The following is a 22,191-nucleotide window of genomic DNA, read 5'->3' as shown; positions in this document are numbered from 1 at the left end:
CTCATGATCTTGCAGTAACTTCAAAAAACCCCAGTGAATGGGTCAATTCCTGGGTTTGCATGTGGGGGAGCTCAGTTTTCCTGGCTGTCCAGGAGCCCTGGCTGAAGTTTCCAGCCAGTTATCATCAGACCTGGTGTGGCTCATCCCTGAAGCACTTTTTCCCCTCAGGACTTTCCACCTCTCCCATCCACTTGTGCACAGAGTTCCTCGTTCTCTGTCCACCGGTCAAACAAGAGCAATTGTCAGAGGATAAATTCAGTTTCTCAGCCTTGAAATTCAAAAATAGGGGTTTGTTCAGTGGCTTTGCTTCAGGGGGGTTGGAGAGGGAATGGAAAGGGTTTTTTTTGGAGACCCTAATTACACACAGTGTAATTCCCCAGTGAAAGGCAGGCTCCAAGCTCTGCCAGCATCCTGCCTACAATTCCTCTTGCACTTGGGACTAAACCATTTTCAAAAATGATAAGCAGAAATGACCTGGGTGATGAGTGAAGGGCTTTGTTCAAGTCTGGAGAGAACAAGAGCCATGAATCTCCTACCAGATGCTGTGTTCCACAGGAGCCAATAAATGTGGATCTGCAAGATACTGAGTGAACTCAGACCCCCTTGATTTGGGCAATGGAGCTGGGGAAGGGGCTGGAGCACCAGGAGAGGCTGATGGAGCTGGAAAGGGGCTCAGCCTGGAGAAGAGGAGGCTCAGGGGGGACCTTGTGGCTCTGCACAACTCCTGACAGGAGGGGACAGCTGGGGGGGTCAGGCTCTGCTCCAGGGAACAGGGACAGGAGGAGAGGGAACGGCCTCAGGCTGGGCCAGGGGAGCTTTAGATTGGATATTTGGAAAATTTCTTAATGGAAAGGGCAGTCAGGCATTGGAACAGGCAGCCCAGGACAGTGCTGGAATCCCCATCCCTGGAGGGATTTAAAAGCCATGTGGATGTGGCACTTGGGGACATGGTCAGTGGTGGCCTTGGCAGGGCTGGGGCAATGGTTGGACTCAGTGATCACAGATGGCTTTTCCAACCCAGACAGTTCCATGGTTCTATGACACACATGGGAGTGCAGACCAAGCAGCACCTGGCAAGATCAGGCCCAGCAAAGTGCTCCAATAGATACTGACCTACAGCTCCACCTAAAACACCCTCTCTGCTGGGCAGAGGGGCACTGCAGCAGCTTTGGAAAGAGAAAAGAGCTTGCAGGGGATGATGCTGGAGAAGCCACCACCCTCACAGCACGTGCCTGCTCTGGAGCCTGCTGCCAGCTCACCACAGCCTCCTCCTGCAGCAGGATCCCAGCGTTGGGCAACAGGGCTGTGGCAAGCACATTTCTCTCTCTCTCAGGACTTTTTATTGAGGCGCACAAAGAGAAATGAAAGAGAAAACAATTTCTATTTCTGCTCCTTGTTTTTCTCTTGTAGAATGTGTTTAGAGAACTGTTTACCCAGAGTGAGTACTTACTTAGATCATAGTGGATTGTTTGGGCCTGATGGCCAATTGGATCCACCTGTGTCTGGACTCTAGAGAACAAGGTCATGAGTTGTGAGTTAGTTAATATGATAGTTAGAGAAAGTAGCATGTAGTATTTAGTATCCTCTTTTATAAAGTATATTAATGTATTATAGCATAATTATAATAAAGAAATCATTCAGCCTTCTGAAATAGAGTTAGACATCATCGTTCTTCCCATTGAGTTCGCTGACATCTACAACACGGGGCAGCATCAGGTGCTCCATCCCATGCTGCTCACTCAGCTGTGCCAGAGAGGAAACAGGGACAGAGGGCTCCCAGGTTCCCCTTTTCTGGCTGCAAACAGGCTGAGCTCCAGCTGAGGATGTATCCTTTTAAAGCAGCTCCCTGCATTTCACAATTTATCTTCAAGTTTCTACAAGAAGAGGGCAACATATGGGAAGTTACATAAACTCGAACAACCCCCAGAGAATATCCTGGGAAAAAAAAAAAAAGGCAAATACCTCTGCACAGGCACAGAAGTTGCTCTAAAATATTTTAAGGAGAGTGTGGAGTAAATCCTTCATGATGTCATGAATAAAACCTGGACACAAGAAGCAGTATCAGATATTCAGGTGCCTCCACAGCCTCTCCTGGGTGGATCAGGAGATGTGTCACCTTTGTGGAACATGCACCTGCAGCAGTGGTTTTGCACATGTATCACCAAAAGTTCTCCTGCAGCCCTGGCTGAGGGACATGAGATCCCACAAGGACCCTCACAACAGCCACCAAGAGGGATGAAGACACTTGGAGACCCTCCAAGCCATCCTAAAAGCTGATGGATCCAAGGTGGAAAATGCTCAGGCAGCCACCAGGTTTGTCATCCTTTGAGGCTGAGGAGGGGATGAGAGAGATGAGAAAACATGATTGTACCTTTTAGTCACCTCTCAGGAGAGCAGAGATTCACCTTAGCCCTTCCAAAGCTGCTTTTCTCTCTCAGCTAGCCTTTTTCCTATTTTATTATCCCTGTTTTTATTCGTTTGGATGTTGGATTCTGGGAGGCCAGACCTGCACAGCCAGAGCTGAAGCACAGCCCCAGTCCAAGCCCAAACAGCTGGGCCACAGATTTCACCTCCAAGTACCTGCTGGAGTCAAAAAATAACTCCCACACAACCACTGAAGGCCAAGACAGGTATAGAAAGATGAGCTGAACACAGCTCCCTGGCAGAAGGCTGGAGCCAGGTGGGGGTCCTGCTCCCAGGGAACAAGAGACAGGACAGAAGAAAACGGCCTTAAATTGCACCAGGGGAGGTTTAGATTGGATAGAAGGGAAAAATTCTGCATGGAAAGGGTTGTTAAGCACTCTCCTAGATAAGATTAGAAAATAATTGAACCTCTCTAATCCCAGTCTCAGTATCTAAAGACAAGCTGCTGCCACCAAGTCACCCAAAGATGCCACCCAGCATTTTCACCCTGCCACCAGAACGAGGATGCAAATTCTACACAGCAACTGGGATTAAAAACATCTATTTGCCTGTAGCCAAATAGGTTTAAAGTCTCCTCAAGGGAAAATCTCGAGGATTATCCATGCTTTCCAATTTATTATTCATTTCTAACTCAGCTCCATTCATCTCTAATTCATCATTTAGGGGGTGGCATTAGTGTCTGCTGTGGTAGGGGTACAAAATTGCAGCATTTGGACTAAAGTTGTACTTCTGAGCCTTTAAGAGTGGCCAGTTTGCAAGAGAGTGAAATCCAGAGGCTCTGAGACACACCATGTGTTCAACAACACTGGCAAACACATGTGAATATATTTATTTTCAGGCTTCTCAAACACATCCACATGAGCTTCACTTCTGGAACACGAGTGAGATGATTATCTGCTGGTGTGATAAAAACATGATTCAAATTGTAAAGCAGCAGGAAAAGTTTTGCATGCTGGCCTGCCACATACTATCACCAGAAAAATTTATGGTACCTCTCGACCTGCAGGTCGAGAGCCAGGATATTCCTGTGCTGAACACAGTGCCTGGAACGGGAGGCTGCGCTTTCCCAGAGTGCTGCTGGAATCTTTATAAACCACTAAAATGCTTTAAAAAAAAAAAAAAAACAAACACACACACACAAAAGCAATTCCTGTTCTTCATATTTCTCTTCTTACTCAGTGAGATTTACTTATTTGAGGGTTTCAGCCTTCTAGAAAGCTCTAACGGCATCGGGATTGGGAGATCTGTCCCTTTTTCCTCCTGGTTTGGATGAGCAGCCAGACCTGAGTTCCTTCCTGGCTTTTTTTTTTTTTTGCCACCTATTTCCCTGCCTTGGCTGGTCATTTCTTCCTCCAGCCCTGTTGCTCCTGTCCCAGGTCCAGGGCTGGGTCTGCAGTGGATATAGCAGAGTTTTTTGGGGATGGAGTAAGAGATGCCTGGCTGGAAGCAAGCAGTACCTTGAGCTGGTTGCAATCACACTGGGACCAGGAACAGATTTCCTGGCTGCAGAACCCTCTCTGACATGGACCATGACACAGATTAGTCCTATCAGCCCTGAGGTTGTGACTGAAGTGCTTGAAATCAGAGGTTGAATTGCCACACCACCTCTAAAAATACAGGTGGGAAGCAAGGGATGGAGCTCAGACAATGCCAGGGATTCCAGGAGGATCTGCTGCTTCATTGGCAAGTTCACCACTGTGGCCTGTTGGAATGAGTCCAGGGGAGGCCACCAAGATGATCAGAGGGATGGAACAGCTCTGCTGTGAGGAAAGGGAGAGAACTGGGATTGTTCAGCCTGGAGAAGAGAAAGCTTTGGGATGACCTAACTGGGGCCTTCCAGGACCTGAAGGGAGCCTATAGGAAAGATGAAGAGAGACAGGAGCAACAGGAGAAGGAGGAATGGCTTCACACTGAAAGAGAGTAGGTTTAGATTAGACATTAGGAAGGAATTGTTCCCTGTGAGGGTGGGAAGGCCCTGGCACAGGGTGCCCAGAGAAGCTGTGGCTGCCCCTGGATCCCTGGAAGTGACCAAGGCCAGGCTGGACAGGGCTTGGAGCAGCCTGGGCTGGTGGAAGGTGTCCCTGCCCATGGCAGAGGGGTGGAATGAGATGATCTTCGAGGCCCCTTCCAACCAAACCATCCTGTCATTCTGTGATTCCACGATCAGTGCTCCCAGAGGACAAGAGAGGATGGTTGGGTGTCAGCTTTGGGAAGAACCTCCACAAGTTCTCTTTTGGGCAGATGATCCCCAGCTCCCTGGGGAAGAGCACGTGAGCACAGACATCCTGCCCTCAGCAGTCTCACCAGGAATTGCTGCTCTCCTCAGCCCTGGAGCAAGGTCACCACTGATGGGGTGGAGCCCAAAGCCAGCTAAACCCCTGGGGTTTAGATCATCAGAACAATCAGTCAGAGATTATTTCGAAACATCAGGCGTGCTATGGGAGGACAGTCATCCCAGGGGGGCTGGTTCAACCCCAGAGCAATCCAGTGCTGATTGATTCACTGCTCATACCTGGATCCAGCCTTCCTGTCACCTATTACTTAATACACAAAACCTACAAGCTCCAACAGGCCAAACCCTGTTTTTCAGACAGGTATGCTGCTGCAGCACCTCCACAATGAGCCTACAACACACCTTTACTGATGGAGTTTGGAGTGCCAAGAATTGTCTTGGACCCCTAAATTATGAATCCAGGTCTTAAAACTCTCTGTCTAAGCAGCATCAATCAGCCAAGGTGTCTGGTGGTCAGGTATCAAGCCACTGAAAGCCCATTTTCTGCCAGCTGGGATTTCCAGGCTGGACATCTCCCATTTCCACTGCCTCCAGGACTCATCCTGAAGAGATGTTCATGGCCTCAGTGCTCACAACCCCATCAGCAAACACTGAACCTGCCAGGACCAAGAAAGGCAGCTGGGAGACAGGCAGGGGAGAGGCAGCATCCCACTGGAATTCATCTCATGCTTCCTGGGTAAACCAAGAAGGATGGCCTGCACCTCCACTTCTTCACACATGCGGGGATTTGGGGCAGGGAAGGGATTTGGCTGGTTTCCCTTCCCTCCACAAAGAAGGCAGAGCAGGGATGTCTTCCTGGAAGGACCAGAAAAGAGCTGTGGATCGAGTCAGACTGCGGGGCAGGATGAGGAAGTCCTCGTTATGGCAATAAAAAGGTCTCAAGTACTTGGCTGGGGCGCCAGGAATCCACCAGCAGGCCAGGCTGGCTCAGGAGCAGCTTTTCACATCAGCGCGGTGAGAACATTTCTGTTTATTTGTTCCTCAGCGTCAGCCAAGAAGGAAGGAGGTGCTGCTCCGTTCCCCCCCTCACCACACTTGTCCTCAGCTCCCTGCAACAGCAGAAGGCTTAAAATTGGTGACACCTCCACCTCCTGCTCCCTCCTGCAACCCTGGAATGTTTGGTCTCACGGACAGGTTTTAATTTTGCTTCAGAGGAGGGATGGCATGGCACGACCTGACTCACGCGGGGAAAGGCAGAGGTTACGCTCTTGTCTGCTCCTCTGAAGTCAGAGAACTCTTGTTTTCCATCCCAGGCCCCAATTAGTGCTAATTATCCCATGCAAAATGGAGTTGCTTCAACAGGAAGGAATTAGGACAACAAATTATTCTGGAATAAAGAGTCGCTGCTGCCTAAGCAAGTGATCTGTTTGTTTGCACAGAGAATAAAAGGAGCGTTCTCAAGGCCAGGTTGGACAGGGCTTGGAGCAACCTGGGCTAGTGAGAGGTGACCCTGCCCATTGCAGGGGGGTGGAAGGAGATGAGCTGTAAGGTCCCTTCCAGCCCAAACCATTCCCTGGTTCTCTAATTCTTGGTCTCTTGGGGAAAAAAAGTAGTCCCAATTTTAAAAAGATTTCCAACCTCCATGCCTGTTACAGTAGACACCAGGATTTTCTGCATGACCAATGTGCCAAAACCCAAGCCACACTCAGGTGTTTTGACTGCCACCATCAAAACTGCAGCTGCCACGAACACACAGAGGTACCACATAAGCAACCACAGCACCGTGGGTTTGAAAGCTGTGGCTGATGCTTTCAGCCAGGAGAGCTCTGATTTGGGGCAGGGAGGGAGGTGCAGGCACACACCCTCCTGCAGCCCAAAGGAGGGTTTCCCTCCATGGAGACACAGCCCTCAAACCTGCAGGACATGGGGCTGTGCAGATGTGTTATTTGAATGCCCTGGCATAGAATCACAGCATGGTTTGGGTTGGAAGGGACCTTAAAGCTCATCTCATTCCAACCCCCAGCCATGGTAAGGGACACCTTCCACCATCCCAGGTTGCTCCAAGCCCTGTCCAGCCTGGCCTTGAACATTTCCAGGGATGGAGCAGCCACAGCTTCTCTGGGCAACCTGTGCCAAGGCCTCCACCCTCATGGGGAAAAATTTCTTTCTAATATCCTGTCTAACCCACCCTCTGGCAGTGGGAAGCCATTCCCCTTGTCCTGTCCCTCCATCCCTGGTCCCAAGTCCTTCTCCAGCTCTCCTGGAGCCCCTCTTCAGACCATGGAAGGGGCTCTGAGCTCTCCCTGGAACCTTTTCTTCCCCAGGTGAGCAACCCCAGCTCTCCCAGCCCGGCTCCAGAGCAGAGGGGCTCCAGCCCTCGGAGCATCTTCATTGCTTCTTCTGGAGTTGCTCTAAGTCCTCGTTGTGCTGAGGACCCCAGCCTTAGACACAGCACTCCCCAGCATCACCTCCTCCCTGCACAAACCCAGCAATCCCAGAGGGGCAGCCCCCACCTTGCTGTACTACAAAATACCTCATGCTGCAGAAAAAAAAAAAACATGTAAGGCAACATGGAGCAGCTGTGGAAAGCAGCACCGCTCTCATGGGGAGTTCTAGGACCATGGTGGGAGCCTGGAGATGACATGAAAAGGCTCCTAAAGGGTTAGACAGACAAAATAATGAATGAGCTGCCTCTGCACTAGTGCCTGGGCAGATGTATGTGAGTGTGACAATGTCCATGGATCCCATGACATGTTTCCCACGAGCTCTGGCCACACACAGAAGTTTCAAGTGCTGACAGGTACCACTGCTGACAGTCCAGCCACGTGAGCTGCATCACAGAAAAAGGGTTTCCAGAGCATTTGGGAGTTCAATGAGAAGCAAGCACTCGTGATGAAAGCCACTCTACCCACTTACAGAAACTGGAGACATCAGGAAGAACAGGATTGCACCAGCCTCTAGTGATATCCAGGACCAGCTGCTCCAGAGGAAGCTGCAAGAAATCATCCTGGACAGCTCAGGAATCACTTGCTTATCACTAGATCTCTTCCTAAGCCCTTCAGATAGTGATTAAGCACAATGGTGCATACCCTATATATTAAATATTAATCCTGCCTAATGTGACTGCTGATGTTCTGGTTATCGGATTCGGATAACCGCACACCCCGCTCCTTTTCCACCCCAAACCACGTAAACACGACAGCACAAAACCCAGCAGTATTCTGTGATCCAGCCAGAGCCTCCTTGGCCTCTGAGCCTTGAAACCAGCTGGATCCCACTGGAATCAGGGGGGAAAGAGTTAAGAGCAGGAGATGAATCAGCCACTGCTCTAAATGCGGACATTTCCTACCTCTCTGCTCAAGTGTCTCTTCCTGTCCGCGGGCTTTGGGGATGCTTACGGACCTGGTCGCCTTCAAATGACTTCCACCGTGAGGGGAAAGCCCGGGGATTTGTTTTATTTCCAGAGGAAAATGAGATTTGTGAATGAGCCCAGAGAGCAGCTGGGCCAGGGATGACCGACCTCCTGCCCGTGTCACACCAGGAGGGGAGGACCAAGGCAGCAGCTGGTGCCACTCCTGACCCCATGGAAGCACTACAGGTGCTCTGCTCCACAGAAAATATCCCCCCCCCCCATGCTCCCCAGTGTTTTGAGGCATCACACAGACCACGACAGTGACACTGGCTCAGCCAAGCACAGCAGAGGTCACACAGCCTCTGGATTGGGATCCACCACCCTGCTGGAAACAACAGAGGGTTGGAGCAGAACAGATGTAGGCTGGCAGCAGGAGGAGACAGGGAGAGGGGGAATTCAATCTGCTCCTCCACGAGGATGTTGATGTTGGACATGGACCAGTCCAATGGAGCAGCACAGAGATGCAGTAATTTGTGAGGGACGTTTCAGGAAGGCAGGGCTGTGTCTCCTTAGTCTGGGAACAACACAGCAGCACCAGTGCCCTGGAAATGGGGAATATCTATTCCAGCACCTCCCAGGATCCCCCACTGCTTTCACAGAATCCCAGAGTCATTTAGGTTGGAAAAGACCCCCAAGACCATCACCTCCCAAGTCCAACCTGTGACCAATCCCCACCTTGTCACCAGAGCAGAGCACTGAGTGCCACATTCAGTAGTTCCTTGGACACCTCCAGGGACGATGACTCCACTGCCTTCAGCCAGCTGTAACCAACCAGTTGCTTTAACCAACTGTTTTAATAAAGATCAGGCAAAAACCCTGGAGCTTCCCACAGGCACTCCCACAAGAAGCTCTCCCAACAGGGATGGAAAGAAACACATGGAATGGGAAGGTGGCAGTGCCCACTTTCTGCCCAGCACAAACACTGAATCTCTGTCTCCCCAGCACCCCCAGGTCTGAGAGGAGCTGTGGTCCCTGTTCCCCAAAAAGCATCCTGGCTCTTCACCTGGCCAGAGCAGAAACCATCAGAGAGCTGGCAGTGCCACGACCATCCCTGTGATCCCATTCCTCCTCCCAGAGCTCCACATCAAGCCTGTTTCCCAGCCTCTCTGGGAACAACAGCATGAGTTTGCATCTGATGCTTGACAGAGACAGAGAAATCCTCCCTGCAAACCTGACTGCAGCCTGCCCCGAGCACATCCTTCCCCTCCCTGCCACTGGCTGCTGCAGCAACAGGAATTAAAATAAAGATGAAAAACTCCTGTTGGGGCCGCAGTTTTATTTCCTGTCGTTTCTAGAACTCCTTGTACAGGAGGAAAAAATCCTTAAATATTTCCAAGCATCCTGCATGCTCGCAGCCAGCTCCCCCCAGCCACGGGCAGGCAGAGAAGGGATGACTAATTTTTTTTTTAGCATAAGACGCTGGGAGAGCGTCCTGTGAACAAGCTCAGTAAATTCCTGAGGCTCCCGGCAAGGACTCCACCACTCCTTGCGAAACTTCCCAGCTGGAACCGAAAAGGAAGAGGCAGAAAACATCGTTTTCCCTCCCTCGACAAACAGAGGTTGGGATTCCTTTCGCGACAGTATTTGGATTTTTAATGTCAGTCCATATTTAGCAGGAGGGGAAAAAAAGCCTCCCTTCCTTCCTGTCACATTTTCCACCCTCGACGACATCCAAGATCAGAAACAAGCAAGCGCTGGCCGAGGAGGGAGGATGCAGCCACCCGAGCGTGGGAGAGCTTGGAGAGGGGCAGCACGGACATTCCCATTTGGGATTCCCGTTTGGGATGCGCGGAGGCAGCGGCGAGGAGGGGACACACCCTGAGAGGAGGAGCAGAAAGAGCCAGTGAGAAGGGGACAGAGCCCCGAAGGAAGGGACAGAGTCCGGCAAGGAGGGTGTCCCTTCCAGTGCTCCAGCCTGGAGCATCTCCCGGAGGGATGGCCCAGGGAGCAGCCAGGCCACAAGCCCCCAAGCTGGAATATCGGTCCCAAAAGAAGCTTTTGGCCACTGGCACGGCCTGGATTTGCCAAGGGGGACGTGGTCTGACTGTGGGTCAGGAGCAGAAGCCCCAGGGTCCTGAGTGGAGATATCCAGGGAGCCCGGCCATCCTGCAGCAGGGCAGTGGTGGGTGGTGGCAGGAGATGGTGGCCATGGTGGCCCTGCCCTGCAGATGTTTTCTAGGTCTTGGAGGGGTGTCCTCAGCTTGGAACTCCGTGTCCAACCCCGTGGGTCGCTGCAGACCCACAGGTGGAAGTTCATAGAATCATGGAATGGTTTGGGTGGGAAGGGACCTTAAAGCTCATCTTGTTCCATGCCCTGCCATAGGCAGGGACACCTTCCACTAGCCCAGGTTGCTCAGAGCCCCGTCCAACCTGGCATTAAACACCTGCAGGGATCCAGAGGCAGCCACAGCTTCTCTGAGCAACCTGTGCCAGGGCCTCACCACTCGCCTAGGGAAGAATTTCTTCCTAATATCTAATCTAACCATACTCTCTTTCTGTGTGAGGCTATTCCCTCTTATCCTGTCACCCCAGGCCCGTGTAAAAAGTCTCTCTCCATTTTTCTTGCGGGCTCCCTTCAACTACTGAGGGGCCCCCATGAGGTCTCCCCGGATCCCTCTCTCCTCCAGGCTGGACAATCCCAATTCTCCCAGCCTTTCCTCGCAGCAGAGGTGCTGCATCCCTCCGATCAACTTGGTGGCTTCCTCTGGACCCGCTCCAAGGGAGCAAATCCAAGAGCCCCAGCCCGCGATCACTTTTAGAAATCACCATTCTCGCCACCAAATAGAGCCACAAACACGCAAATTCTAAAGCCCAAGTTCAGCGTGGACAGGGTGGGGGCGACCCAACTCCACGGACACGCGTGGGTCGCGCCCCCCGCCCCTTCCATCACCCCCACGCCACCGTAACAACGCCGTGCCCATCCCCGGGGGTCACCTGCGACCCCCTCCCCGCTCACCTGCGGCCGCTGCTCCCTCACCGGCTCCCGCCCAAACGGCTCCGCTGCGAGGCCGCCTCGGCCGCCCGTAACCATGGACGGCGCAGCGGGGGAGGGCGCGGGGCGGGGGGGGGGTCGGGGGAAAAGGGGAGGGGGATATGAGGGAAGGGGAAGGGGTGCGGGAAGCCCCCGCCGCCCCTCGGGGCTCTCCCGGCGCTCAGCGGCGCCGCCGCCGCCGCCCGCCCGCTGCCGCCGCCATCGTGCGGCTCCCGGCCGGGGGCGTGGCCGGGGGCGTGGCCATGGGCGTGGCCAGGCGGGCCCCCGGCGTGTGGCGGTGCTGCCCCCTGGTGGCGCGGCGGCGGCACTGCGCCGCCCCAGCTCCCGATCCCGGCTCCCCAGAGTTGCGGAGCAGGAAATTAAAATTAACTGTTAATTGGGAAATGAACGGCAAACAAAAAGATTCGGTGGGATACTACGGGAATGCCGGAGAGGGACTCTTAGGAAGGAGGTGAGGAGACAGAACAAGGAGTAACGTGTACAAGTTGAAACGGGGGAATTTATATTGGATGTTATTATATCAAATTATATTGCTGTGACCATGGTGAGAACAGGAACAGGTTGCCCAGAGAAGTTGTGGATGTCCCAGCGCTGGAAGCTGTCAAACCCAGGTGGGATAAGGCCTTGAGCAACCTGATCTAATGGGGGTTGTCCCTGCCCATGGCAATGCAGCTTGGGACAATTAAAGTCCCTTCCAAACCTTTAACATTCTGTGATTCTGTGATTATGATTGTACGATTCTGTGATTCTGTGAGCAGAAATTACTGGGTGCAACTGAGTGAGTGGCTTTTTTTTTTTTCATGAGGTAAGTTTTGATCATTACAATGATATCTTCTTAATTAGAAACAACCCAGGAATATGATCCTTTTTTATGATTTAGAATGAGAAAATCTGGCTTCAATTAATTATAATCATAGAATGGTTTGGGTGGGAAGGGACCTCAAAGACCATCTCATTCCATTCCCTGCCATGGGCAGGGACAACTTTCCCCTATCCCAGGTTGCTCCAAGCCCCATCAGCTGTGGCCTCAGACACTTCCAGGGATGAGGCTTTCCTGGACAAACTGTGCCAGTGCTCACATGAAGGACGATGTTCCTCATATCCAGCTGGAACTTCCAGCAGTTTCTGCCCTTTGCCTCTTGTCCCGTTGCTTCTGGAGGCAGCCTGAGGAGCACCACAGAGCAGAGCCGGGTCCATCCTCTTGGCACGCCACCTTCAGATATTTATACACATTAATGAGGTCCCCCCTCAGATGTCTGTTCTCGAGGCTGAACAGGTCCAGCTCCCAGAATTACAGAAAGCCGAGGTTCAAAGGGACGTCTGGAGATCATCCAGTCCAACCCCCTGTCAAGGCAGTGTCACCTGGAGCAGGCGACACAGGAACGTGTCCAGGTGGGTTTGGAATGTCTCCAGAGAGGGAGACCCCACGGCCTCCCTGGGCAGCTGTTCCAGTGCTCTGCCACCCTCAACATAAAGTTCTTTGTCACATTGGGGTGAAGCTTCTTGTGTTTTGGTTTATGGCCATTAGTCCTTGTCCTGTCGCTGGGCATCACTGGACACAGTCTGGCACCATCCTGTGACCCCCTGCTTGGAGATATCTTTATGGATTGGTGGTAAGGCCTCTGAGTCTTCTGTTCTCCAGACCAAACAGGCCCCGCTCCCGCAGGGTGGCCCCGCTCCCGCAGGGTGTCCCCGCGGGAGGGACGCTCCTGTCCCCTCGCCGGACGCGCTCCGCGATCTCCCCGTCCCCGCTGTCCCGGGGGACCCGGAACCGGACACACCCCCTGCCCATCACCACCTGTCAATCACGGTGACGGGCGTGCGCCACAGCCAATCGGCGGCGGACGCGACGCAAGGGGCGGGGCCGTAGCGGTGCCGGGCGCGCGGCGGCGGCGGGCGCAGGTGAGGGGCCCTCAGGGGCCGTGAGGGCAGCGGGGAGGGGACACCGGGGCCGCGCCCACCCCCACGGCCGCCACGGCCCCGGCCGCCACCCCCGGCCGCTCTGCCAGGGGGATCTGCGAGCGGAGAACTTCCTGGAGATCCCCCGGGAGCTGAAGGTCGCGCCGAGGGCGGGGGGGCCCCCATGGTGAGGGCGCGCAGAGCCACGTCGCGGCCTGCGGGCCGCTGTTCCCTGTGGAAGGAGCTCTGTGCCCTCCCCTTTGGTTTTTGCATTGCTTATGCGGGATTCCGGCTGTGGCCTCTGGCGCTTGTCTTGGCCGTGTCGCCTGTTTTTCCCTGTCGGCTGTCGTGACCCTGCCGCCAGGCCGGCTCCCAACCCGCCGGCTGAATCCAAACAAGCAGAATGGGAATAGACACGACGTGGGCGACGGTAGGAAGAAGCGAGGTCTGTGGAAGTGAAGCTGAGCGTTGAACTTAAACCCAAACGATTTTTCTGTGCGTGGTTTCCGTCAGGATTTTCCCCTGTCTCATCGCAGTGTCCGTGCCAGGGCAGGGCTGCCTGTGGAGCAGCCCGAGCTTCTGGAGACAGCCTGAGGCTCACCAGCAGCCTCTGCTCACCCGCGGTCTCTGTCCCTCTGCAGGTGCTGAGCCAGGATGGGTTTGGCTGAGGACAAAGTGTACACCCATATTACGAGAAACCTCAGGAAGTTCGGGACTATCCGAGTGGCGTCGCTGGCCGATTCCCTGACCTGCCTGGTCGATTCTGACAGAGTAATTTCCTATTTTCCTGAGCTCTGCCAGGCTCCTTCCCCAATGGCACCATAGAGCTGTCTTACCTCTAAGCCACACCCTCTCTTAGATACCCTGTGTGTTTTTCCTAGGATGAACTCCTCGCCCGGGAGGAGACACGGGGCAACCAGGCAGCAGTCTTTAGGTTCTATCAGCACCTGAGGTGCCGGAAGGGCTGGGTGCAGGATCTCATCCAGGCGCTGCACCAGAACAACGCAGGGCACTTGGCTGATGAGCTGCAGGAAATCTATGATACCTGGCAACCTCGACCTCGTATGTAGCCTCATCCTTCCTGGGTGTGCCCCGTGGGGTGCTGGAGGTGGGGACATGACATCTCTGTCCCTGCCTCAGCTTCCCAGAGTGCTGGAGGGGCCTGTGACTGTCCCAGGGATGTCCTTCACTGTGTTGACGTGTCTGAGGATGATGGGTCCATGTTTGAAGGTGCTGGGGTTGGTGGTGGGCTGAGGTTCTCACCTGAGGGAAGATGGAAAGATGAACCAAGGGGTGCTGTGGGCTTGGCTGATGTGGGGACAGAGCAGGGACACACACAGAGCTGCCTCAGCCCTACACTTATCCTCTGCTTCCTCAGTTTTTCCCGCCATGATCCACTTATCTCTTCTAGGCTCCTCAGCTCCTGCTGGTGCCTCCTCCCTTCCCAGTGATGTCCATCCCACCACCTCCTCCATCAGTGCCCAGACACCATCCCAGGGGCCAAATCCTGCCCCGTTGGCTGGGCAGCCACGCCGAGACCTGACCACTGGTGACCATCCACCTGTCCTGCCCAGTGCTGCCACCACCACGAGCACGGAGCTGGAGGCCAGACTGCCGGTGCAGGAATTGGTGAGCAGGGCACATGTTGGATGGGGACACCAAGATCCCTTTTGGACTTTTCATTGGGTTTGGGGAGCCTGTGGTAGGGCCAGGTTCCTTCAGGGCCACCCTGAGCAGCCGCTCGCTGCTGATCTCTGCTGCATCTGGTAACTTAGAGCTTATGTATGGCCCTGTAACTGCTCCCTCTCGTGTCTCCCTCCATGGGGGGAGTGCAGGGTCTGCTTTGCCAGTCCAGGCTTCTCTCTACAACCCCCGACCCTTGGGTGGGTCCCAAAGAGAGACCCCAGACCCCCTTCATAACCAGCCTTGCAGGGGTCACTGCTCAGGCTTTGGGACACCCCCGTGGTCCCAAACCCACTCATCCCAGTGATTTAACACAACTCGTTTCCTTCCAGCTCCCCAAAAAACTCCCGGAGCAAGAGAATGCCCGGCCAGTTCCACCTGGGAGCAAAGTCCATGGCGGAGTGAGCGGTGGGCACAGCGGGGAGGGGAATCTCTCGCACCCCTCCAGGACCGTGCCGGTGTCAGCGGGGACGCCAGAGGTGGAAGTGCCACCGGCCGTGTCCCCAGAGCAGGGCCGGGACTGGCTGAGCCGCCGGCCGGTGTGTGTGGACAACGGGTTTTTCGGGAATGCCAACCACCTGCACCGCGGCACGCCGGGCCTGGCCCTGGGCAGGTCTGTTCCATCGAGGGATGCGGGTGCCACTCAGAGCCCTGGGCAGGCCAGGAACGAGCCCGAAGAGAGCTCGGATATCTTCACAGAGTCACCACCAAGGCTGGAGGGGGCCACTCGTGGTGTGGGGCAGCAGCCCCCAAACTCAGTGCCAGAAAAGCAGCCTGTGCCAAGCTCTGGGCATGGTGAGCCCACGGGCAGCTTCGTGGATGTGCGCAGCCCCCTCCTCATACAGGAGCAGTTTGATGTGGAGAAGAAGCGGGTTGGGATGCTGCGAGAGCACCCAGGGAGTGGAGGTGGGTTTCCCTCCTGGCAGAACCAGGCAGCCATTAGGGAGCAGGAGGTGCTGCTGAGAGCCCCTCACTGCAAGAAAGAAACTGGGATGCTGGAGCATGTCCAGATATGGGAATGGAGCTGGGAGGGCTCTAGAGCATAAGTCTGATGAGGAGCAGCTCAGGAAGCTCTGAGAGCTGTCTGGAGAAAAGGAGGTTTGGGGGAGACATTCTCACTGTCTTCAACTCCCTGACAGGAGGATGGAGCAAGGGTGGGGATTGGGCTCTGCTCTCAGGTAGCAAGCAACAGGATGAGAGGAAAATTGTTTCATGGGAGGTTTAGATTGGATTGTAGGGAAAATTTCTTTTTGGAACGGGTTTTCAAGCACTGGAAAAAGCTGTCCAGGCCAGTGATGGTCAGCATCCCTGGAGAGATTCAGAAGCCATTTGGATGTGGCATTTGGGGATATGGGTTAATGGTGGCCTTGTCAGTGCTGGGGGAATGGTTAGAATAGAATAGAATAAGAATAGAATAGAATAAGAATAAGAATAAGAATAGAATAGAATAGAATAGAATAGAATAGAATAGAATAGAATAGAAATAGAATATTTTGTTTGGAGGGAACCCACAACAATAATTTCATCCATCTGCATTTTAGTTTTGTTTTGTCAGTGGAGCAGCTTTGGGGTGTGAAACTTCTCCCCTTCCCCTAGTTTTCAGAGATCTTTGTATCCTGAATGTGGGGGAATTTTAACATCTCCTACCTGTGGGCATCAAAGAATCAGGATAAAGCCCTGTCCTCCACTCCAGGGTGTCGGGGTGGGGAAAAAAGACACCCAGCCCTCCCAGCCCTTTCCCCTCTGTCATGTGGGGTCAGCACCTCCTGGCTGGGTGGACATGGAGTTTCAGGAGCCTTAAAAGCCTCTGTTTGCCTTGGTGCTCCCCAGCCCTGCAGCCCACCCTGCATGAGTTACCTGCAGCTGCAGGGAAAGCTCAGGTGCCACAGAAGAGCCAGAGCCAGGGCACTGGGTCCTGCTCCCTGTGCCACCCCCTCAGCTTGGGGACTGTCCTGTCACAGCTTCTTTGAGGAAGAGCAAATCTCAACTTTTAGGCCCCCTGGTTAACACAACGTGCTTTGTTTTCTCCCTGACAGGTGCTCCAATGGAAACAACTACCCTGGGTGCTACCCCTGTGCCCAGAGACACTTTCCCATCCCGTGACACCTCTGTGAAGTCTCTTACTCAAGAGAAGAAACTGCCCAGTGGGAATACAGCCATGAGCACCCCCTCTGTGCCAACGAAGGAGAAAGTAGGTGACCTTTGCTCTTGCCACTTGGATTTCGTTCATGTCCTTGTGCACTCCCTGTGGTTAGGAGATTTTCTGTTGCAGTGTCACACTGTGAGCAGGTGATGAGTTTATTCAGGGATTTTTTTTCCCCCCATTCTGTTCACGTTACCATCCACACGCTGTATGGTGGAGCGTGGGAGAAGAGAGCCAAACTCTGTTGGGCTTTGACTCCTTATTTCCCCACCTTACCTTGCCAGTCAGTCTCCTGACTTCCAGGTGCTGTTTTCCACTGCTCTCCTCACTGCCTGGCTCCCCTTCCTTCCTGCATGCCTCCCTCCTTCACCTCCCTGTTACCTGTGACCCAACCTTGTTAGTGCAGATGTGGGGACTGTGTTAAAGTGAGTTTGTGTGGGACTTGTGTGCCCAAGACCAGGCCATTGGGCGCTTCCCTTGACACCCAGCCCCTTTCCTTGTCTCCTAAAGGTGCTCCCGGCCTCAGCAAACCCTGTCCTGGGCACAGCTGTGGTAGGCAGCTCCGAAGGCGTGGCTGGGAGATCAGCTTCCCGGGTGAGCTGTGCCACGAGCATCTGGGCATCTCACAGTGATGAGGAGAGAGAAGAAGAGCTCCACAAGCCAGGCGTCCTCGTGTCCATGCCTCGGGGCAGCCCAGAGGTGGCCGGCAGATGCCCGAGCTCTCGGGAGCCCAGCAACCCCTGTTCCACCACCTCCAGTAGCCTTGGCCTCAGCAGCGACCCAGTCCTGGTGAGCAGGGATAGCCTGAGCTCAGGAGCAGCGTTCCCCAGAGTCTCCTCGGTTCCTGCAGGCCCCAGAGAAAAGGAGGCATCTGGAGCAAGCAGAGACTCCTGTCCTGCTCCGAGCTGGAACAGCACCTCCCTGGCTACCCATGAGGTCCGTGTGGATCATCACCCCAGCGTCCAGCTTGGAGCCGGCAGCGACGGAGTCAGGCCCCTCGGAAGCTCCGTGAATTCCAGCTCTGGCAGTGGCCATGATGCTGCCACCAGCTCACCTCAGGCCAGAGTCCCAAAGGGGGACAGCAGTGGCCTGTCCCTGCTGTACATCCTTCCAGCTGTCGGCGTCATTTCTGCCGTGGCATTCGCGGTGTACATCCGGCTGCGGAAATAGTGCATGGCATGCCACGACCGTGACGCAGCCGGGGAGAGTCCTCTGGCAACAGGATTTTGGCCAACGCATTTGAAGCCTGAAGAGTAGCAAGGGGCAGTAGGGACGTTGTTATATCTTTTTCTGGAAGGTTCTGCTGGAAGAGGCCTTGGTACATGATGCTGTTGGGTTGGGTTCATTCCCTCCAATTTCCCAACCATCTTCTTCGCTGTAGCCTTCTCTTTTCCTCCGCCCCTGGATTAGAAGATCCAAAATGATCCATTGAGTCAAAAAGGAAAGCACTCTTGCTGATTCTTCATGTCTTTCTTGTTTGGTCCCAGGAGGCCTCAGGGAAACATATACTGGTGATCCAAAGGGTGACCTCCAGGTCCCTTTGTCCAGTGCAGCCAGGAGAGGTTGCGCAGATATCCGATAACAGCAGAGCTGATTTTCTTGGCTCTGCTCCTCTTGGCTTGAAAATGTGCCCAAGGGTGGGTGCAGCAGCCTCCACTGGACATCTCATGTTCAGTTTGCCTTACTTGGTGTCCCTGGCTCTGCTGCCCCTTCTGGGATTACTTCTTGTAGTACTGACCCTGGGGATAAACATGAGGGTCAGGAAAGATCTGCATCGAACCAACATTATCAAGGATCAGCCTCATTTCACCCACTCCAGGCAGGGAAAGGGGTTTCTGATTTAAGAGGAATGTTTCAGGCAATGCCAATTTCAAGCAGACTTGGTACCACAAAAGGTTGTTGGGTGTCTTTGATTTTTAGCCTGGATTTTTGGAGCTTGGTTGGAAGGGTAGGTGGAGTTCTCGCCCCTCCTGATACCTGTTACATGGGGTAGGGGTATAGGAACCTTCTGCCCAGGCTGGGACACAAACAGGATCAACTGTGCACTGCAGGGAGGCCACACCAGAGTCTGAGATGCTCTGAGCTATGAGGGAGACCTTGTAGCACCTTCCAGTGTCTAAAGGGCTTGGAACAAACTGGTCTTGGGGAAGGTGTCCCTGCCTTGGCAGAGGGCTGGGATGAGATGCTCATTAATGGCCCTTCCAACCCCAGCCATTCTGTGATTCTAAAATACGGCGAAGCAATGAAAAAGCAGCAGCCTGGAGTAGTTATGTTGCTCCAGGTTGCTCCAAGCCCCATTCAGCTTGGCCTTGAACTCTTCCAGGGATGGGGCAGCCACAGCTGCTCTGGACAACCTGTGTCAGTGTTTCACCACTCTCACAGGGTGTTCTTCCCTGTATCCCATCTATCCCTGCCCTCTGACAGTGGGAAGCCATTCCCCTTTGTGCTTTCACTCCAGGTCCTTGTCCAAAGTCCCTCTCCAGGTCTCTTGTAGCCCGTTTAGATACTGGAAGCTGCTGGAAGGTCTCTTCCGAGTGGTCTCCAGTGGAACACTCCCAACTCTCCCAGCCTGGCTCCAGAGCAGAGGGGCTCAGTTCTGTGGCCTCCTCTGGACTCACTCCAGCAGCTCCACATCCTTCTTATGTTGGACACAGCACTGCAGGTGGGGTCTCACCTGAGCAGAGCAGAGGAGCAGAATCACTTCATCCCCCTGTATCCAGTAATTTATTCATCCTAAATTCCTGCCATCAGCACAACTTCCCAAAATCCACTCTTCCTGCTGGCAGGGAGTTCAGCCCTCTGGGGCCTGGCTGCAAAGTGCAGCCATCACACCTGGAGCTTGGCCTGTGGTGGGAAAGGTCACTCAGCCCTCAATGGCTGCTCCACCCTCCCAATAGTTTCCTTCTGCTCAAAAATCCAAGAAGTGCCTCCATAAAACTGAGGACAGCCAATAGATGCAAGAGGGAGGTGTCGACTGTGGTGTGTCAGGGCTGCTTTCCAGAAGAGCTTGAGGTGTTCATTCCTTGCTCAGTGCCTGCTGCTGAAGGAGGAAGGGACAGTCCTTAAAACACACTCCACCCCTCTGCCAGGAGAGGGAATATGGGGGCTGCTCTTCCCATTAAAAATAAAACAGTTATCACTCCCTAACAGGAGGGACAGGGAGGGACTTGCTTTCTCCACACTTTCTGTAATTCAGGGCAGATCCATGAGATCCCAAAGCAGCTGCATCCATACCAAGGCCCTCTTCTCTGATGCTTTACTTGCCTGTGAAATTCTTTCCATGTTTTTCCATATATTTAAGCAACAGCTTGTATGCTTTGCCTTTTCATGTCAGATTTCTCTTGTGAAACAGCTGGTTTGTCACCACCTCAGAGTGGGGAAAGCACATGTTCAGATTGCTGCTGTGAATTGCCAGGATTTTCACAGTTGTTACGTAGCACTTTAAAGCCTCATTGGCAGGAGATGGTGCAGGAGGGAGCTGTCCTAGCACATTTTTTTACTAACAGGCTAAAAAGCCTTTTACTAACTATAATAAATTGGTTTGATGCTTCACACTTGACTTGTTGTGATTTGTGGGACGAAGAGCGTGAGGTGGATGACGCTGTGGCTGGAGGCAATGCTCTGAAGGACTCTGTTGGAAGTGACACCGAGAGGCCATTGGTGCCAGGAAGAGGTGACAGGGTTCAGGGACACCTTCCAGACCTCATTTTGGAGCAAGCACAGGACCTGGTCCAGAGGATGCCCACCATGGCAGGTCTTCTGTTGGTGGTAGGATGCCCAGGATGAAAACAGGGAAGGTGGTTCCCGAGGCAGCAAACAGCTGAGCTGCACAAGTCAGGATCTTGTCACCAAAGAGGAACTGGACTGGTGCAGTATATGTCACAGTTGAGATGGCCATGGTACACAGTGTCACCATACAATTCCAGAAGGCTTTAAGCATTCAGCCATACAGAGTAACATCATGGCACTTCAGAAGGCTGCAAGCATCTGCCCTTCCTGTGCTTTAGCCCAACCTTTTATACCCCTCATGTTCATGCGTTGCACCTGTGTGCCCTCTGTTCCCTTTGGTGATTGGTCAGTACAGCTCAGCACTCCATGGCTCATTGCTCTCAATGCTCACTCATACCTTCAATGTTCACCTGCTTTTCACAGCTGTAGCCCATTGGGGATGAGGCTCGGCCACAGCCCCACTCCTAATTACCACAAACCGTGTGCCTACACCAGACAAGTTCTGGGAAGAGAAATGCACCAAGCATCTGTAAAGTGTTGCAAACTTGAAGGGTGAAACAGAGCCACAAGGAGCTGTGGCTGGAAGAGAAGGGACTGGATGTAGCCAGGTGGACTGAGCTTGGTACCCACCCAGGCCAGGATGGTGCTTTATTCATTACCCAGGTTTTCTGGTGGAATTCTGTCCTGGGATCCTGCCCAGAAATGGGCACCTTTTCCATGCTGGGCTGCCTTAGCCACTCTGAGTTCAGCTCTGGAGGTGGCTCCTCCCCAGGTTTCTCTTCTTGTGCCCTGAATGGTTCTGACCTGCAGAACAGAGGCACCAACATCCTTAAACCACCATTCACCCCCCTGTGTGCTGTTTGGGGACAAACAGGAAGCTTTTGGGAGGGAACAGCCCTTTCCGTGCTCCCAAGGGCTCTGTCCCAGCAGCTGAGACACCCCACGAGCTTCCCAGCTCCAGCTGTTACAGCCTGGGTGTGTCAAACACAGTCAGCAGCAGTTGAAAATACTCAAGAGCTTTGGGCAGCTCAGCCAGTCCCTTTTTTACCCAAATGAAAGCAACACTGCTCTGGAGGAGATTATTTGTGTTCAAGAGAGCTCATCCTTTTTCTCCTCTCACTGCCAACCCCATTTATCCACTTCCTCCACTCACCCAACAGGATATTAAAATACACCAACTGAATTTGACTGATCCCTTTGACCCATTTTCACTCCAGCAACCAGAATTCAGTAAATTCTCACGGAAATTATCACACTTTTGTGGAATGTTGATTACTGATCCCTCAGGTATCGAATTAATGCCTGAGGATTGTGGTGAGCTGCGATTACCTCGGGGCAGGTGAGGAGCACCCTGGGTCACCGGGCTGTATTTCCACGCTTGGTGTGAGAGACAACAATTAACATTCCACACGGGAATCTCCACAACGGGAACTATTATGGCATCCTGTACTCTGGGAATCTGTGTTTTCATTTTGAATTTTCATCCTGTTGGTTGTTGCTTACACTCCTCTTCATGGTTGCCTCAGTTGTTCTGCCACCTGGGGTTTTCCTGCTGCGCTTGTTGACAAACACGGGATCAGGGTTTAAAGGACAGGGATGTATCCGCACTAGAATTATGTTGGGATGTAAAGGAGAGCTGAGGATTTTAAGATCTTAGGAGGAAATTCTTCCTTGTG

The 22,191-nt window shown here is 53.4% G+C and overlaps 2 protein-coding genes across 6 annotated transcripts in view; one reads left to right on the top strand and one right to left on the bottom strand.

The window, feature by feature from the left end:
* PTPRA (protein tyrosine phosphatase receptor type A) overlaps nt 1-11,282 on the bottom strand; it is a 117,182-nt gene extending 105,900 nt beyond the window's left edge. For both annotated transcript variants that reach the window (XM_053941895.1, XM_053941896.1), the window contains exon 1: nt 11,026-11,282. The gene's annotated coding sequence lies outside the window, so the exon portion shown is untranslated. The remainder of the gene's footprint in view (nt 1-11,025) is intronic.
* Nucleotides 11,283-12,906: 1,624 nt separating this feature from the next.
* MAVS (mitochondrial antiviral signaling protein) lies at nt 12,907-20,338 on the top strand. Of its 4 annotated transcripts, none has more exons than XM_053941904.1 (7): nt 12,907-12,963; nt 13,602-13,731; nt 13,842-14,022; nt 14,372-14,589; nt 14,976-15,549; nt 16,680-16,834; nt 17,297-20,338. In XM_053941904.1, exons 2-7 carry the CDS (start codon nt 13,615-13,617, stop codon nt 17,954-17,956), a joined length of 1,905 nt encoding a protein of 634 aa, XP_053797879.1. In that variant the 5' UTR covers nt 12,907-12,963; nt 13,602-13,614; the 3' UTR covers nt 17,957-20,338. The 4 variants fall into 4 exon arrangements, with proteins under 4 accessions (XP_053797879.1, XP_053797877.1, XP_053797876.1 ...); XM_053941902.1 differs by lacking the exon at nt 12,907-12,963 and adding an exon at nt 12,980-13,390; XM_053941901.1 differs by lacking the exon at nt 12,907-12,963 and adding an exon at nt 12,980-13,405.
* The last annotated feature ends 1,853 nt before the right edge of the window (nt 20,339-22,191 follow it).

Source organism: Vidua chalybeata, chromosome 4, assembly GCF_026979565.1.
Source record: "Vidua chalybeata isolate OUT-0048 chromosome 4, bVidCha1 merged haplotype, whole genome shotgun sequence".
NCBI lineage: Eukaryota > Metazoa > Chordata > Aves > Passeriformes > Viduidae > Vidua > Vidua chalybeata.
The sequence above is the reverse complement of the archived record's forward strand: the minus strand, read 5'-3'. Positions and strand labels throughout refer to the sequence as shown.

Coding starts and splice junctions, on each gene's coding strand:
- MAVS (XM_053941904.1), top strand. CDS start 13,615: ATGGGTTTGGCTGAGGACAAAGTGTACACCCATATTACGAGAAACCTC. Junction 14,590..14,975: donor GACTGCCGGTGCAGGAATTG/GTGAGCAGGGCA, acceptor GTTTCCTTCCAG/CTCCCCAAAAAACTCCCGGA. Junction 16,835..17,296: donor CTGTGCCAACGAAGGAGAAA/GTAGGTGACCTT, acceptor TGTCTCCTAAAG/GTGCTCCCGGCCTCAGCAAA.